This window comes from Setaria viridis, chromosome 9 (assembly GCF_005286985.2).
Source record: "Setaria viridis chromosome 9, Setaria_viridis_v4.0, whole genome shotgun sequence".
In the NCBI taxonomy this organism is placed as follows: Eukaryota; Viridiplantae; Streptophyta; class Magnoliopsida; order Poales; family Poaceae; genus Setaria; species Setaria viridis.
This window is the reverse complement of record NC_048271.2, coordinates 9,337,697-9,355,495: the sequence shown is the minus strand read 5'-3', so window position 1 is coordinate 9,355,495 and position 17,799 is coordinate 9,337,697. Positions and strand designations below refer to the sequence as shown.

The 17,799-nt window shown below is 45.7% G+C and overlaps 3 protein-coding genes across 3 annotated transcripts; 2 read left to right on the top strand and 1 right to left on the bottom strand.

Moving 5' to 3' along the window:
- The first annotated feature begins 1,159 nt into the window (after positions 1 to 1,159).
- On the top strand, positions 1,160 to 5,007 carry LOC117835021 (uncharacterized). The gene is made up of 6 exons (XM_034714370.2): positions 1,160 to 1,338; positions 1,428 to 1,503; positions 1,951 to 2,058; positions 2,150 to 2,248; positions 3,359 to 3,484; positions 4,647 to 5,007. Exons 1-6 carry the CDS (start codon positions 1,192 to 1,194, stop codon positions 4,778 to 4,780), a joined length of 690 nt encoding a protein of 229 aa, XP_034570261.1. The 5' UTR covers positions 1,160 to 1,191; the 3' UTR covers positions 4,781 to 5,007.
- Positions 5,008 to 6,499: 1,492 nt separating this feature from the next.
- Positions 6,500 to 11,682, top strand: LOC117840272 (ARF guanine-nucleotide exchange factor GNOM). The gene is made up of 2 exons (XM_034720753.2): positions 6,500 to 7,436; positions 8,007 to 11,682. The coding sequence occupies exons 1-2, from the start codon at positions 6,699 to 6,701 to the stop codon at positions 11,511 to 11,513; spliced, it is 4,245 nt and encodes a 1,414-aa protein (XP_034576644.2). The 5' UTR covers positions 6,500 to 6,698; the 3' UTR covers positions 11,514 to 11,682.
- Positions 11,683 to 12,010: 328 nt separating this feature from the next.
- Positions 12,011 to 16,207, bottom strand: LOC117840273 (uncharacterized). The gene is made up of 10 exons (XM_034720754.2): positions 16,159 to 16,207; positions 15,937 to 16,041; positions 15,175 to 15,236; positions 15,008 to 15,091; positions 14,886 to 14,917; positions 14,689 to 14,770; positions 13,785 to 14,016; positions 13,052 to 13,279; positions 12,683 to 12,975; positions 12,011 to 12,566 (listed from the first exon to the last, which is right to left on the bottom strand). Exons 1-10 carry the CDS (start codon positions 16,180 to 16,182, stop codon positions 12,206 to 12,208), a joined length of 1,503 nt encoding a protein of 500 aa, XP_034576645.1. The 5' UTR covers positions 16,183 to 16,207; the 3' UTR covers positions 12,011 to 12,205.
- Positions 16,208 to 17,799: the final 1,592 nt, after the last annotated feature.

Genomic DNA, 17,799 nt, shown 5'->3' with positions numbered 1-17,799 from the left:
CTAGTTAGCAACAAAATTTGATACTGTGATTTTGTAACAGCTTAACTTATGGTCTAGTTATCTAAATTGGGCACCATGCTGAAGAGTACGACTTTGATTATAGCTCATGGAAGGGAGTAGTTTCTCTTCTTTCTGATCTCACTTTTGTCAGTTATCCACGTCTTATGGCGGCAAAACAGTCACCTAAACTTTTCAGGTGAACAAAGGTGAAAAGTGCAGACCTAAAACCATGCCATCGAAGCTGTTCATAGTCAATTAATCACGGTCGAACGTGGCTTCTTCTGAGGATCACATGCAGTCGCTACTGCAGCTGCAGCTGCAAGCCTGCAGGATAGGACTGCACGCATTGGCACTGACACAAAAGTGTAGTATATGCAAGCTAATTTCAGAGGTAGTTCAGAGTTTCAGATATTTTCAAAAAAAGTTCAGAGTTTCAGACATCGGCAGCGGATAGAGAGTTATCATGTAAACTGTGGCACTGACACAAACTGTCGTAACGGCACTGACGCGCAATGCGGCATTGCAAGCGACCATGCCGTCCAGAACCCAAGCACGATGAGGCATGGGTCATTTCGTAATGATTTCGCATGATCAGGAAAGGGAAACACCGACGGAGCAGCGAAGGCACAACGCCGTGGTGCGCGGCTCACTCGCCACAAGTTAGCACTCGAGTTCAGGGAGCACGCACCTGCGCTGCGCGTGAAGCGGTGCCTGCGCAACCCGTCGAGCACCTGGCGGGCGCGCATGATTCGGGGCCGCCCGCATCCCTTGCCGCCAGAGACCACACCTTCGCAGACGGGAGCCCCCGTCACGATCGAGCGGCCGACACAAGCATCTGCCAGTCCGAGTGATGGATTGCGAGAGCATCATGGCGTCAGGGATCGGAGAGGCAGCGTCGTCGTCGTCGCGTGAGGAGAGCGTGCGAGGCATGGCGCGGCACGCGGTCCGTCGCCGTCGTCGCACTCGACTGCGCAACGGCCGACGGGGGAATCGGAAGATTTGGGGGAGGCAGAAACCAGAACGCACTTGGGAGTTGGGCTTTGCGTCCTATGAATCGACGCAGGCCGGGCCTCGTGTAAACTCCGGAAGCCCAAAGACACGATCTAGTAGGCCCGTGCGTGCTCTTTCGTGTTCCTCAAAATCCCTACAGCCCACTGGGCCTTGAACCCCTCCACCACACTGCGCGTCGCCATGCTGCAGCGGGTCTCGCAGCTCGCGCGCCGCCGCCTCCTGTCGCTGCCGTCCGCCGCCGCGGCCGCTCGCCGGGCTGCGCCGGTGTCCGCGGAGGCTGTTTCCGGCGGAGGATCAATCCCACTGCCCCGCGGCTGTGGCGCCGGGGTACGTCTCCGACCCACTCTTAGATTTAGGGGTTTTGGGTTCCATCCATTCGCGTCTGAGCTCCCATGACGCATGTGATTTCGCATTAGGTGGCGGCGAGCGGGTGGAGTGGTGGCTTCCCGGGGCTCCGGTTGGCTCGGAGTCTCTGCACCTACGACGAGAGAGGTACATCGGGGCTCCAGTGGCTTCATTTCTATTCCTGTGGTTGATCGATCTGATGGGGGTAATTAGGCTTGTCGAATTTTGTCCTGGGAGTTTATCACTTTCCCTGATCAACCGCATAGCCAATTGTTCATACACTCGTTGGTTCTGCTTTAGGCTGGTCGTAGTAGAATTCCTTACTGGATCTCGGTGACACTTTGAAATACTGTTTTCTGGACTACCCATTGTCTCCTCATATTGTTATACGTCACTATTTTTTCGAACCTTGTTCAAACGAAATGATGAGATATTGCTTGCTCAGAGTATTATCTTGAGCAAGAATTTGTGGAGTTAATTTTTTGAGGGCATTGTGGAGTTAATTTGTATGTTCTTTTATTTTCTGGTTCTTGGTGAAAACTGAAAACACTAGTGTGGATTTTGTCTTTTAGCTCGAACTGAACTGGTGCACAGATGACAGGGCGCTTGAGGAGGAAGCTGAGAAGAAATTTGGATGGATATTGAAGATATTCTTTCTAGGAACTGCTGGCCTAGTTGGCTACCAATTCTTTCCATATATGGGTATCAATTCTTTCACTACTGGGATTGAGTTATCTGCATAGGATATTTTCTGTTTGACCTTAAAATGTTACTTTGCCTGTCAAGTTTTCAGGGGATAACCTACTTCAGCAATCTATTTCTCTTTTGCGTGTCAAGGATCCCTTGTTCAAACGGATGGGAGCTTCCCGGTTAGGTCGTTTTGCAGTGGATGGTAATTATTTTGATTGAGCATGTGTGCTGTTCTTAAGCAATTTATTAGAACGTGATAATAATTAGCTGCTTAAACAGAAAGAACTAAACTTGTTGAAGTATGTTAATATAATGATGCTTGTTAATGTATTGATGATGGCCAAGGCCCTTTCCTTCATTAAGATGCTACGTTATAACAAACAACATGAAGGGTGTTATTGTTAATGATTAAGTTATTTTGTGCTTTGTGCTGCTTTTATGATTCATGGAAAATTGCACAAAAGAGTTCATCTGCTAGTAGCATTGTTTCTCTGTTCCATAGATCTAAAAATGTAAGTTAATTACCTGCAGAAAATGTTAGTTAAGTAAGAAACCCTTGAAGATCTATCTCCTTCACACTTGTACAGCAATGTTTTGTAACCCCTAGCTAGCCATGTCTTGTAGAATAATTGAATATGCTACTGTTTTCCTGTTCTGATGCTTAAGATTTAGATCTCTACTGGTAACGAGCAAAGGATTACGATGTTGGCTTGCCTCATTTGATTGCATTTTAGAGCTTGAATTCAAATACTATGAAAAGAAAATTGTTTATCATCTTCTGGTGTGGAGGTAATCAGCAAAATATCTAGATCATTGGCTTTTCATCCTATTTTGCGATGAGATGATAATGCACACATGTTTGTGTATTAGAATAATCCAGAATTCCAGCCACCAGTTATTTGGGTTTAATCAACATGGGTCCATGCGTTATGGGCTTCTTGACTAAAGGTTGTCAATTATCATAAACTCTTAAAGATCACTATCAATGTATCATGTCGGCTGCTGTCATTCACATTTTCTTGTCTGCTGTAGTAGTACCCACTTGCTGTGGTCCATAGCTGAATGATGTTGGCCAAGTTCCAAAGTTTTAAGCTGATTCCCAATACATATCACTGCTTCCATAATCTGTGTGCCATTCCTACCTAGAAATACGAAAATTGTCTTATAGCTTCAAGTCTAGGCTAAATGTTCCACTTCTTTTCCTGTTAACTTGACATTTTAACTTAAGTCTTCACTTCATTTGCTTTGTACATTCTATGTCAATTATCTTTATTTTTTATGAAATATTCTTTACTAATTTGTATGGGTGCAGACCAAAGAAGAATGAAGGTGGTTGAGATGGGGGGAGCTCAGGAACTTCTTAATGTATTGGAAGGTGCTAAAGATGATAAAACACGTAAAGAAGCTCTAAAAACTCTTGTTGGACTTTCAAAATCTGGTGAGTAAGAACATACTAGCCACCTCCTGCCCCTGTATCCTAGTTAATTTTAGTTTCTCTGTCACTCCAAAGTGGTTCATTTAAATATTCATCAGTCCTTGCATTGTTGCCTTTACTGTATGCATTCTCATGATCGAAGGGCCGTTGATTAACTTTTGTACGAAAGGAGACCCCAGCGACAAACTTCCGACTAGTCTCTCTTATCTAGGTCGGTCTGTAATGATTACAAGTTCTATGTTGATGGTTGAAGTTTTGAATGTTTATTCTAGATGTTAGAAACCAATAAAGAGGGCCATGCATATCTCAGGTTGCCAAGAATATTGAGATTCATCAATTTCTAGCTTTAGCTTTGTGGTCTGCTAACTGATCATGTGACAGGACTGCCACTTTGGTCCATCTCTCATGAAGTCATGAGTCATGCTCTAGGAGTTTGTATTCATGTTGCTAAACTGGTACTGTTTTGTGCACCTAACATTTAACACGTGCTGTATGCCCATGCTGTGATCATGATTTCTTGCATTTGTTGTTTGTTCTTTTTTTTCTTTTAAAGATGCAGCAGGAGCTCTGCTATAGTGCTTTTCATTGCTAGAAGAAACGAGTTTTACAAGGAAAAAAAATTGACAACATCAAAAGATTCCAACAAGAGCACAACAGAGAAACACAAAACAGTTTACAACTCTAGGAAGAAGCACCAGATCATTCCATGATAGTAGAATAGACTAAGGCCTCTTTTGAATCAATGCCGGTTGCTGCTCTGCCAAATTTATGGCATTAACCCTGCTCGGCGTTGGTCCATTTGGCTCAATGCCATGAGAGTCAAAACTTGCATCACATTGCCTGTTGGTTTTCTCGCCAACTGTTGGCGGAACTCAGTCGCAGAATCCTTCGCCAACAATTTGGCGAGGCAGCGAATTTGAGTCATGAGCTGGGGTCAAATCTGAACAAAGGCTGAGTCATTTGCAGGGCACCCATTTTGACAAAAAATTCCTCAGGTCATGTGAAAAAATGACACTTGCTTGAACAGAGTTTGTTTGGAAGGTCCACCTGTTCTGTTCCTTCCAAAGGTTCCAACAAACATATATGAATACTGCTATAGTACTTTGTGTCTTGGGCTATCCTTTCCTAGCAGTATTCCTATAACCCTTTTTTTGGCAATGTACAGAAGAAGCAGCAGGATTTTTGGACAGGGCAGGTGCCTATGCAATAGTCAGTTCCACTCCCAACTCCCCAGAATATGCTGAGATCGAGACTTACAAGGCTAGTCTTCTGAAGGCGTTTGATCAGCTGAAGTCATGACGCTGCAATGCCAATGACTACGAGAGTTGATTCAGCAATATGTTTTGGCGGCCAATGCCCTAGATTTTGAGTCGACAGGAATTATATCGAGCACATCCTGGTGGCCTTTCTTTGACCAGGCATCGGTTTGTTGCTGGGAATGTATGTCTTGTACTTTGTTCCAAACAGGCAGCACTTTTTTTTTGCCCTTTTTTGCAGGCCAATAATAAGAGCTTTCTTTGCTTAAAGCGGGGTTACACTCCAAACAGGCAGCACATGGACAGTTGGGTGTTGGTTTGGTTGTATGATGCGCACTGAATCGGACTTTTAGTCGAGGAACACATCGTTTCAGATTCACAATGCCAGTGACGTCTAAAATACTTTCGATGAGCTGAGGCAACATCTGATCTGGTTCTTTTGATGCTGTCACGATCTTAACCTTCCTTGTCGTGAATCATCTCATGTTGTTTTGCGAACAGGCCACCGGTCTCAACTAGATTTTGGTTGTTTTGATCAAACTACCATCTGAAGTTGGTCGCAGAAGAGACCATGCTAAAAACAAGAGCAACCTAGGAAAAGGTCAAGAGTAGGACTAGTCAAGATAGTGAGGTTTTGTTCTTGGTGCTTAAGCTTAGAGCAAGTACATTGTTATACGTAAGCGGTTTCATAGCCCACCTTATGCAGTGCCACGTAGAATTTTTGGTGATGTAGAGGGGAGAGAGTGAAGTGAGAGAAAGAGGTCGTTGTTTCGCGAAACAACCATCTTAAAAGCTAAATTTTAAGACTATAAGATAACTCCACAACCATTGTTGCCATACAACTTATAGTATTTCTTTTTCATAGCCATAAATTAAGGAATTATTTAACTCTACCAGACAACTTTTATGACCATATTGTACGGATTATCTACTAAGTCGTCTTAAGATTACATGTCAATGCATGAGATCACCTATTAGACAATACCAATGTACTTGTCTTTAGGCCCTAGTATTTTTTTAAGACTAAAAGTAGTCATAATTGTTGGCGCTAAATGCTCCTGATGGTAATGAAACATTTGGATCGGAAGCATGTTAACCGTACTGTTGCAATTAGGATGCATTCAGAAGTATATTGGTGTCGTATAATAGACGATCTCATATATTAACAGTTTGCCACGTAATTTTGAAACGACTTAAGAGATAATGTGTACAATAGGTTGTCTTATAAGTTGTTTCGTAGACCTATATAATTTCTTAATTTGTGTATATGAAAAGAAATACTATGAATTGCATGACAACGTCAACTCGTACAATGATACGTGGTACTTCATAAGACGACTTACGATATTGATGACGCGTGGTAATGCATTCGCTCTTAGCACGTTATACCGAAAATCATAGTTAAAAGAGTTCCACGATGCTCTCACGCCAACCAACTCGAGAAAGCGGGTGCCCGGTGATCAACTCCGACGCATGTTATCCAAACCCCTAGGATCAAGGAAGGATCGTCCCCGGCAAAATAAAATGCGGCTGATGCTGCTGCGTCTACTGCCGAGGTCAGCCAGGATGCAGGATCTGCTCGCTTCAGCCGAGATCCTCGCCGCAGGCCGCAGCGCAACTCGAGCACGGAGCACGGGCCGCGGCCCCCGCGCTTGCTTGACGGCTGGCTTGACCTCCGCAAACCCAGCCGGCCTGCCACAGCCATCGCTCGGCTCACGACGGGCACGGCGCGGATTAAAGCCGACACGAGAAAAAAGGCGAGCGAGCACGCACGCCCCGCACGAACTCCCCCGTCCTGCTGCTCCCCCCCACCTCGCCGTCTCCACCGAGGTGCGGCCCGCTCGGCTCTCCTCGCTGTCCCCGATCCCTCCCCTCAGATCCGCCGCCCATGCGGCCCCCCGCGCCGAACCCTAGCCGCTAGCAGCCTGCCTGGTCCCGCGCTCGCCGCCGCGCCCCTCGGAATGGGCCGCCCCAGGACACTCGGCGCCGGCGGCATCGACCCCATCGCCGAGGAGCCCCACCACGCGCGCGGCTCCGGGGCCGCCGATGGCGGGCCCGACCAGGCGGCGCTCGCCTGCGCGATCTCCGCCGAGGCCAGCGCCGTGCTCGCCGTCATGCGCCGGGGCCTCCGCCACCCGCGCGCCACCGCGGCCGACGCCGCCGCCGCCGAGCACCCGCTCGTCGCCTCCCTCCGCGCGCTCCGCCGCCTCGCCTTCTCCCCCGCTGCCGCGTCCCCGCCCTCCGCGCTCCCCGCCGCCGCGCTGCGGCCCTTCCTCGACGCCGTCCGCTCCGAGGACGCCGGCGCCGCCGTCACTTCCGCCTCGCTCGCCGCGCTCCACGAGGTCATGTCCCTCACGGGGCCCGCGCTCCCGGGCGCCGCTCTAAGGGAGGTCGTCGACGCCGTCGCCAGCTGCCGCTTCGAGGCCGGGGCCGAGCCGGCCGCGGAAGAGGCCGTGCTCATGAGGATGCTGCAGGCGCTCCTCGCCTGCCTCCGCGCGCCCGCCGCCGCCGCGCTCGGGGACCAGCACGTCTGCACCGCCGTCAACACCTGCTTCCGCGTCGTCCACCAGGCCGCCGCCAAGGGCGAGCTCCTGCAGCGGTTCTCGCGCCACGCGATGCACGAGCTCATCCGCTGCGTCTTCGCGCGCCTCCCGCAGATAGGCAGTGCTGATGGAGTTGACGCTGCTGTAAAACCAGAGGTAAGAGACTGCGCTTTTGCTATTAATAGTCAGTCATGCGTTGAGTTTACAAGTGCCAGTCAACCCCGCACCTCACTCCTGACCATACCAAATTTACTGGATAAAGGAAATTAGCAGCATTGCGCTCCATGAAATGGGATTCTAGTAACCACTTTTTCAATCAAATAGCTTGTTCAGTAATACACTGAGCAAATCAATATAGTTCGCTAGTGTAGGTTCAAACTATTGTGGTAGAAAATCACACGCTTGGTATAGGAATTACCTTTAGTGGTGTTATTATGTCTAAATGATAGTTCTGGGAAATTTATACCTTGATATGGATGGCAGTTTTGAGTCATCTAACTTCATATCTGTCATAACCTCTCTTGGGGATGCATCTGTAGTGCCTCTTATCGAGTGAAAATTGCAAATGGAATTGTATGGTGGAAGTTGGGTAGATCTGAGAGGCAGGGAAATGGTGATTGTTTATCCTTTTATGCTTGATAAAATGTGCAAACAGCTTTAATCCCATAATTCGGATGCATACATGGCTGGTGAAGTTTACTGAGTGTTTTTATATGTTCTCGACAGATGGGTGGCATGGATGTGAATCATCCTTTTGGTATTAGACAAATGGAAAATGGTAACGGAAGCTACATGTCTGAGACAAGTACCTCTGATGAGAATTCTGCGGATGGCAGTGGTCTTGTTGTGGAGCCTTATGGTGTCCCTTGCATGGTGGAGATCTTCCATTTCCTGTGCTCTCTCCTCAATGTTGTTGAACAGATTGGCTTAGATGAAGATCTTCCTTTGTTTGCTCTTAAGTTGATCAATTCAGCAATCGAGCTTGGTGGGTCTTCAATTCAGAAACATCCAAAGCTGTTGTCCTTAGTGCAAGATGAGCTTTTCAGAAACTTAATGCAGTTCGGGTTGTCGATGAATCCACTCATCCTTTCAATAGTATGCAGTATTGCATTGAATCTTTATCATCACCTCCGGACTGAGCTCAAGCTACAGCTTGAGGCCTTCTTTGCTTGTATAATTATAAGGCTTGCACAACCCCGTTTTGGAGCAACATATCATCAGCAGGAGGTTGCAATGGAAGCTCTTGTAGACTTCTGTCGGCAGAAAAATTTTATGGTGGAGATGTATGCCAATCTTGACTGTGATATAACCTGTAGGAATGTTTTTGAGGAGCTTGCAAATCTTCTATCGAAGAGTGCTTTTCCTATCAACTGTCCCTTGTCTTCCATGCACATACTTGCTCTAGAAGGTTTGATTGCTGTGATTCAGGGGATGGCTGATCGTATCGGGAATGCAACCTCACGCCCTGAGCTCATGCCTGTGGAGCTCGATGAATACACTCCTTTCTGGACTGTTAAGTGTGAGAACTTCTCTGATCCTCGGCATTGGGTGAAGTTTGTCCGTCAAAGGAAGTATGTCAAAAGGAGGCTAATGATTGGCGCTGATCACTTCAACAGGGACCCAAAGAAAGGTCTGGAGTTTCTTCAAGGCACTCATCTGTTGCCCGAGAAGCTTGATCCCCAGAGTGTGGCTTGTTTTTTCCGCTACACAGCTGGTTTGGATAAGAACCTTGTAGGAGATTTCCTAGGCAATCATGATGAGTTTTGTGTTCAGGTGCTTCATGAGTTTGCTCAGACCTTTGATTTCCAGGAGATGAACCTGGATACAGCTCTACGTCTATTTTTGGAGACTTTCCGGCTTCCTGGTGAATCTCAGAAGATACAGAGGGTTCTTGAGGCCTTCTCAGATAGATACTATGAGCAGTCTCCTCAGGCTTTCGCAAACAAGGACACTGCTCTACTGCTATCCTATTCGATTATAATGCTGAACACTGATCAGCATAATATGCAAGTGAAGAAGAAGATGACTGAGGAGGACTTCATCAAGAACAACAGGAACATAAATGGGGGCAGCGACCTCCCACGTGAGATGTTGTCTGAGCTATACCATTCAATCTGCCTAAATGAGATTAAGACCACGCCTGAGCAGGGTATGGGATATTTTGAAATGTCTCCCAGTCGTTGGATAGATCTAATGCGGAAGTCAAAGTCTACATCCCCATATATTGTTGGTGACTCTCAGCCTTTCCTTGACCATGATATGTTTGCTGTTATGTCTGGCCCTACCATTGCTGCCATTGCAGTGGTATTTGATCATTCGGAGCATGAAGACGTTCTATTGACCTGTGTGGATGGCTTCTTAGGTGTTGCGAAGATCTCTGCATTTCATCATCTTGAGGATGTTTTGGATGATCTTGTTGTTTCTTTGTGCAAATTCACCACACTATTAAATACCTCTTTGGTTGAGGAACCAGTTACTGCATTTGGAGATGACCTGAAAGCTAGGTTAGCTACTGAGACATTATTTACTATAGCTAACAGATATGGTGATTACATACGTACTGGCTGGAGGAATGTATTGGATTGCATCCTGAGGCTGCATAAGCTAGGGCTTCTCCCTGCTCGTGTTGCTAGTGATGCAGCTGATGATTCTGAACTTTCTCCTGAAGCTGTCCAAGGAAAGGCTGCTCCTAGTGCCGTTCCTCCATCTCATATTCCAGTGATGGGTACGCCTTGGAAATCTTCTGGGCTTATGGGAAGATTTAGCCAGCTGCTCTCTCTTGACAGTGAAGAACCAAGATCACAACCGACTGAACAGCAACTTGCTGCTCACCAGAGAACTCTTCAGACAATTCAGAAATGCCGCATTGATAGTATATTTACAGAGAGCAAATTCTTGCAGCCTGATTCATTATTGCAACTTGCCAGGGCTCTGATCTGGGCTGCAGGCCGACCCCAAAAGGTTGCCAGTTCGCCAGATGATGAGGATACAGCAGTTTTCTGCTTGGAACTGCTGATTGCCATAACACTTAATAATCGAGACCGAATTGTGCTCCTCTGGCAAGGTGTATATGAGCATATCGCCAACATAGTTCAGTCCACAGTCATGCCATGTGCTCTGGTGGAGAAAGCTATTTTTGGACTCCTGAGAATATGCCAGAGGTTACTACCATACAAGGAGAACCTTGCTGATGAATTACTGAGGTCACTCCAGTTAGTTCTGAAGCTCGACGCACGTGTGGGAGATGCATACAGCGAGAACATCACACAGGAGGTTGCGCGCCTTGTCAAAGCAAATGCAGCGCATATAAAGTCACCGATGGGCTGGAGAACAGTATTAATGCTGCTCTCCATGACAGCTCGCCATCCTGATGCTTCAGAAGTAGGTTTTGAGGCTATCATGTTTATCATGACAGAGGGGGCTCACCTTTCACTAGCAAATTATGGCTTCTGCATCGACGCATCCAGGCAGTTTGCTGAGTCCAGGGTTGGTTTAGCTGATAGGTCTATCCGTGCCCTGGATTTGATGTCTGACTCTGTCAGAAGCCTTGCATTGTGGTCCCAAGAGATAAAAGGAGCAGGTGAAGAAGGTGAGAAAAGGCTGGAGGCGATCAGGGAGATGTGGCTCAAATTGCTGCAGTCACTGAAAAAATTAAGCCTAGATCAGAGAGAGGAGGTGCGAAATCATGCACTAGCTTTGCTCCAACGATGTTTAACAGCAACAGAAGAAATCTGCCTCCAGTCCGCAACATGGTCTCATGCCTTTGATCTTGTCATATTTGCCTTGCTCGATGATTTGCTGGAGATCAGCCAGAATCACTCCCAGAAGGACTACAGGAACATGGAGGGTTCCCTTGTGCTTGCCATGAAACTAGTCGCAAAAGTATATCTTCAACTGTTGCCGGACCTTTTCGGCCTTAGCAGTTTCTGCAAACTGTGGCTGGGAGTCCTGAGCCGGATGGAGAAGTACATCAAGATCAAGGTCCGAGGCAAGCGGAGCGACAAGCTGCAAGAAGTGATCCCTGACCTGCTCAAGAACATCCTACTCGTGATGAAGAACAAGGGGATCCTTGCGAAGAGGAGCACGATTGGGGGTGACAGCTTGTGGGAGCTGACGTGGCTTCACGCGAACAACATCTCCACGAGCCTGCTGCCCGAGGTTTTCCCAAGTCAGGAGTACGAGCAGCAGAGCAGTGCCGGTAGCCCGAGAGGGCCCAACTCTGTAGAGGCGTAGTGCTAAAAATTTCACGTGTTGTCTACGACGGCGTGTGTTTAAGTTCATTTGTTTGACTAGGTTACTACTGCTTGTGTTCTAATCCATTGAAAGTGTAAGGTTTTGATATTGTAATCGCATTTCGCCTCCATTGCAAGTATTATAGCATGTGTTTATTCCGGCGAGCTCAGAGACATGTTCCTTGCTGATGGTTACTGTTTTTGTTATATTGACATTAACATGAGAAATTGACGTGCCGTCTCTGTAAATGGAATGGGTTTGGCCGTCTTAGCACGCATTTCCAATTCAACCAGAATACTCATTTACGCAAGGGAGCTGTCCTTACGTTGTACATCTGACATCGCTTTTGCATGCTTCATAAGAATTTAACTGGCAAACCAATCGATCAGGTTATTTTTGTTCAGCTCGCTGTTGATTTTGCCTCGACACCTCGCTCTGCATAATTTTTCACATCACGAAGTATTATGGGAAAGAGCATGAAAATGGGACGAGGTGAATAATTTACAATCCCACAGCCAAACACTACTTATCTTTTTTATTCAGTCATATACTTAAATACAATGAACATACAACCCGCATCGATGCAAAACAACGGCAACAGCAATTCTCTCCAGGATTCAAATCCCTATCAGATTATCAGCAGTCACACCAAATCTCAGAAGGTGGCAGCAGGCCAGCAGCAACCCCGGCCTTCAGGGATGAGTTGTGCCTCCCTGGATATGATCGCTGACCGGTGGGGGGTTGACCACAGGAATATCCAAGCTGCCACCTTCGGCCTCTGGGGAGACCTCCCGCACATCAGCGATCAGCGCCTCCGACTGCTGGAAGGTGCCCCACTCTGCATCGCCAATAGGACGGATGTCTACCCCATCCACGGCCAGTTGGACCTCAGTGCTGTCGCTGGAAAGCAGGACTGATCTAGAGTCGCTTACACAGGCTTTGTCCACATTGTCGTCTGATGCATCAACGTGCTTTGTTAAAGGAGGGGAATTGTCGGCACCGGAGCATGATTCAGACCTCTCTTCACATACTTGCTTTGTGCTGCTCTGTTCTCTGCGACAGTGAATTTTGTGTTCTGGTCATTAGCAATCACATAGTTTGATGAACGAATATAGTTCCGTGCATATTAAACTTTTAACTTCATATATGTCATAGGAATGAGAACAAACCTCTGGACTTGTGATTGGAGAACACCAACCAGAGCTAGAAGCTCTTCCTTTTCTTTCTCAACAGCATGCAGTTTTTCAGCAGCCTCCTTTATCCGAGCTGCAGCATCTGCTTCAGAAACCCTTGCCTTCTCCTCCGCTCGGGCAATAGTTGCTTCCTGAATCACTGCTTGCTCTCTAGCTTTTCCTAGTTCGGTGCGCCACATATAAGCCTCTTGAAATGCAGCATCTCTTTCCTTCATCAACTGGTCCTTCTCTTTGCTCAGGCTAATAACCTTCTCTTCGGATTGTCTTAGCTGCAATGTCCCCAAGACCATATTTGCGTCATGAATTCAGAAGACCAACAGATCAAAATTGATATGAAATTTTTACCTTAAGCATTGATTGTTCTATTTGCCTTTCCAAGGCTTGTTTTAGGCGCTCAATCTCCACACATAGAAGTCGTCTCTGTTCATCCATTGTATGTGCTGCCGAAGCAGCAGCTTCCGCAGCCTCTGCAGTTTCTGTCAATTTGTCTGCTATTTCCTTTATCGTAGCATCACGAGAACGGATATCCTTAGCCAAATGCTGCAATTCCTCATCTTTCACTCGGAGAGTCTCCTGGGAGAGCAAAAAACAGAGCAAGAAGGATTGATCAAATCGTGCATGGTGATATAATTAAGAATGCCCCAGTCATGACTCATGCACAATCTGCATGTGTCGCCACACAATGACATCTGAACAGTTTGGCAATGTAAATCATGAAACTACAATACTATTAGCAAAAGTTGGAAGTATGAAACACAACGACATTTTTCATAGCATTCTGTTCTAGTGATGACTTTCATCTAAATTTGTTAATAGCACATTGTATCTTGACTCAGGCATCTTAACTAACATTACACTTAATAGTATCAAATCAAAATATGGAAGAAATGATGCAAATGTAGTATATGATAACCATAAAAGTAAACTTTAAGTTTCAAGTGAATATATTACTGGGATTGCAGCAAAACTAAGTTAATTCACAAGTGTTAACAATAGAATCTATTTTAGAGAACTGTTATCACAATAGTATTTTTGAACAGAAAAATGAAGTAACAGTTATTAAGAGATGAATGCAGACCTTCATGATTGTTAGGTCATCTAGTTGACCCTCATTGGAGTTATTTGTACCCAACCCAAGAGCTGCCCTCATCGAAACCTTCATTGCTGCTTCTATCTCCTTGGTAGCCTCCATGGCTGTTGCATTAGCATTAGCAACTGCAGTAGCAACAGTGCCTAATGTAGCTGGAGAGCCATTCCCAGCCAAAGAATTTACTGCCTCTTTATGAGCTCGTAGTACTAACTGAGTTGCACTGTTTAATAACAACGGATAACTAGTCAGGATGCAGTAATGAGAATGACTCCAGTGTTGTAGTTTAACTATGCAAAGGAGATGGTGTAATAACAACAAGACACACGGAACTACAGTCAGGATACAGCAACAGGAATAGGATTCAAACTCAACATTGAGTAGCTTAACTATGCAAAGTAGATATCAGCATAGTACCACAATGTGCCAAATTAGTAACTACTGGGCTGAAAAAAAGAAGAATTTAACCGCTACACCACAACATGCAAATTTGATCCGACGGAAGGGTTCTTCAGGTTATTTTATCATTACTAGAGTGCTGAAACTGAAATAGATGATCCCTAGCCTAAGCATGAAGTGTTATCACAAATTCTCGGATCAATCTGGAGGTGGCAGGGGCGGAGCATAGTGGTGAACAAAGCGCCCCCCCCCCCCCCATACACACACACACAAATTTTATGTTGAACCTCCACCAGGAAGTGGATCACATCCTTAAGGTCTGCATCATGGGAAATTAGAAGCAGTGGTTTCCACTGGGACACTGTTATCATCCAATTATCACATTGGAGTTTGCATTTTGCACTGAGATAAAGTTTTGCTAGGTACTTTGCCTGATAAAAGTGTGAAACAAACCGTATTGAGCATGTATTGACTGGTCAGGGATCAGAAAGCTTACTTTAATGTAGATACCCAAGCTTTCGCAGCACTAGGAGTTTCAGCGCAAAGAAAGTAATCCTTCTTTTGAGGAGTTCCGATGTCTAAATACAGTAAAGGAATACTAAAAGCAGCAAAGATACTCCTACTTATTACTATTTAAGACATGCTTTTTCTAAAAAATCTCTTTGGCATCAAAATATAAGAAAAATAGGATACAGAAGCAGCAACCATCATACTTTGGCATCCCTCTGAAAAAAAATGAGAATAATTGTAGGTTATAACTCAAAAATTTAGGTACAACGTATTAAGAAAAAGCTATGTTCATGAGATAGTCTTACTGAAAGTTCACAGGAGATAAAGTAATGGTGCTTGAGGCGTCAAACAGAATAGCCCCCTTAATGGCAGTTTCATTCCTCCGGAGTCTGCACCAAAACATCAGCGAATGCTAAGGTGATAGCTGTAATTTACTTGGCATTTTGGGTTATGAAACAGGCAGGTTCCATACTTGTATTCCATCTTTCCAGATGTGGGGTCCAATATGACCCATCGTTCATTCCATTTCCGCAGCTGTTTGAAAGAAGATCATAAGAGTTTGGAAGATGAAACTGTTGCATAACGCTCGCAAGTAGAAACCTAATCAGGAAAAGAGTAAAACTATGTTTACTATGACAGTTGTGCATATGGAAACAGTTGGTCCCAGGTAATGAACAATCAAATAATACTATCTAGGACAGTAGCGAGTCAAGGAACACCAACAGAGTTACTCTTCAATGTGTGGCCAGCGCAACCATTCACACTGCCACCCTCACAATCTAAGGATACATCCGCAATATCAACGGCAAGAATTTCAATAAGTTCTACACTTCTACTATTCTTAGGACAATAAAGGTTTCCTCTTCTCTCCCTGCTAAAACCCAAAATTATAATACCAAATTGTGAGCAAAACACAATTCAATGCACTGTTCCCAATTATAACCTGGTGATTTTCGTAAAACTAAGTCACCGATCATGATATACTAAGACAATGTACAGAAACACACTATCTAATCCCATCCAAAAAGTTTCCGCTGCCACGCTTCAATTACTACTACACAATTAACCAATAGTCCAATACTAACACCAAATTCAGCGCCAAAGCCGAACCCTTCCAGGCATAAACCCTACGGTTAACAAAATCTAGCGCACAATTCGAATCTCCACTCCACACGCCTAATTAATCCCGCACGAGCCATCACCCCGTGAACGTCTAGGCCAGGAATCACCATACCGTCTCAGATCGCTTGAGCAGGGGCCCCTGCAGCAGGTACCTCCCAGACCCCGACGACAGCTGGCGCTTCACCTTCTCCAGGCTGCTCTCCGTGTCCCGAACCCTCTGCAAAATCCCCAACGCCCAAAACAAAATATCAACCAAAACGCCACCATCTTAGGGAGAGGGGAACAAGGGGGGGAAAAAAACAGAATCAGCGGTGCTGGGCCGCGGCGCGCGTACCGGGGAGCTGCCGTTGGTGGCCATGGCACGGGGCGGGGAACGGCGGAGGCGGCAGGGGTAGTAGGGTTTTGGGGGGCGGGGAGCGGCGGACGGCGACGGGCAGGGGGTAGGCGGAGGCGCGCGACCGGCCGGTGGGGAGGGCGTGCAGATCGATGGGAGCCTGGGAGGAACAGGAAGGAAACCTCGCGCTGCCGGAAATGCTTGTGCTACGCTGGCGGGCACTACCCGCGAGGCGCGAGCTGTCGGTCATGTAGCGTGGGCCCGCTGACGGTGCTCGGGTGTCAGTGACTGACGACCTCCTGTTGCTTGGCTAGTGGGGCTTGTTTGGGTGATTTGTCTTCATCCGTGGTGGTTGTTTAGTTTGTTGCATCTCTGAAAATCAAGGGGAAAACTGAAAAAAATTGTTTTTGCATTCTCACTCACTCCATCCCAAAAAAAAATTACAATTCTGTACATAATCAGAATTGTCTTTTTTTTTATGGACAAGACTTCGGTCTGAATTTTGTGAGGATATAAGATGACGAGTACACAAGCGCACCGTTACATGTCTTAAAATGTGGAATCAAGCATTTCTAAATTGTGCACTTTGTATTTGCATTTTTTTTTATTATCATGTGCAGTAGGTCAAACTGATTATCTGAGGGGTTTGGCATCCCCCTCCCACACCCAAATAAATTGTTATTTTTTAGGATCTACAAATGTGCCGCTAATCTACATGTGCGTATGACCCCATCATGCAAAAAAGAAAGGACAACTTAATTCAATGAAATTAAAAAGCCCTAAATTCCTAATTGTCTTATCACTACTCACTTCCTCCATCCGTTCTAAGATGTAATATGTTTTAGTTTTATCCTAACTCAAAGTTTTCTAAAATTGCACCAACCGTATAGAAAATTATATTAGCATCTACGCTATCAAATAAATATAACATATTTCATAGTGGATTTAATAGAAGAAATTTGATGTTCTACGTTTCTCTATAAAGTTAGAAAAATTTGACTTAGAATAAACTAAAACGCCTTACATTTTTGGAATGGGGAAGTAGTAATTTTGTTCCAGATCTTGATGGAAAAGTCACGGTGGACGGGGTTGAAGCACCCAATATTAGAAGCATTACCAACAAATGACTTGTAGATCTCAAGACAATTTGTAAGCAAAAATACAGAAAGACAACATTGTACTCCATCTAGAAGTTGTCGTTTGTTGGTATTGGCATATTGCTACCACCCTCACCCTTCCACCCAGCTCTTACATATGGTTTTTTAGCGTCAACGCTTGCCCATCATATTCCTAATCATTGTAACCCATAAATATATGATGTTAGGACAAGTTATTTAGTTAAAAACAAATTAATTTGCTTGACCTAAGTCCTAAACGTCGTAAATTTGAGAATGGATGGAGTAAGTAGATTGATGGACAATGCATGGCTTCACTTCCTTGTGTGCACCTCCGTGCCCCGCCTGTACAATCATCTATCTCAGGAACTCCTCTTGCCTATCATCCTCGCTGCTGTTGGTCTCTATCCATTGCCCCTAACGACCCTTGTCGTCCTTGAGCACACACTGATAATCCTCGTTGTTTTGAGGCTTCGATTTAGTAGTTAGCACGTTGATTGAGCTACCATTAATTGTGTAGCACTCG

Bases quoted from the DNA above. Each gene is read 5' to 3' on its own strand.
- LOC117840273 (XM_034720754.2), bottom strand. From the start codon at position 16,182: ATGGCCACCAACGGCAGCTCCCCG. The intron at 15,092-15,174 runs GTATGGAACCTG...GTTTTGGTGCAG, and splicing joins TCTGGAAAGATGGAATACAA to ACTCCGGAGGAATGAAACTG. The intron at 13,280-13,784 runs GTCTGCATTCAT...TTGCTCTCCCAG, and splicing joins ATGACCTAACAATCATGAAG to GAGACTCTCCGAGTGAAAGA.
- LOC117840272 (XM_034720753.2), top strand. From the start codon at position 6,699: ATGGGCCGCCCCAGGACACTCGGCGCCGGCGGCATCGACCCCATCGCC. The intron at 7,437-8,006 runs GTAAGAGACTGC...TGTTCTCGACAG, and splicing joins ACGCTGCTGTAAAACCAGAG to ATGGGTGGCATGGATGTGAA.
- LOC117835021 (XM_034714370.2), top strand. From the start codon at position 1,192: ATGCTGCAGCGGGTCTCGCAGCTCGCGCGCCGCCGCCTCCTGTCGCTG. The intron at 2,059-2,149 runs GTATCAATTCTT...TCAAGTTTTCAG, and splicing joins CCAATTCTTTCCATATATGG to GGGATAACCTACTTCAGCAA. The intron at 3,485-4,646 runs GTGAGTAAGAAC...GGCAATGTACAG, and splicing joins TGTTGGACTTTCAAAATCTG to AAGAAGCAGCAGGATTTTTG.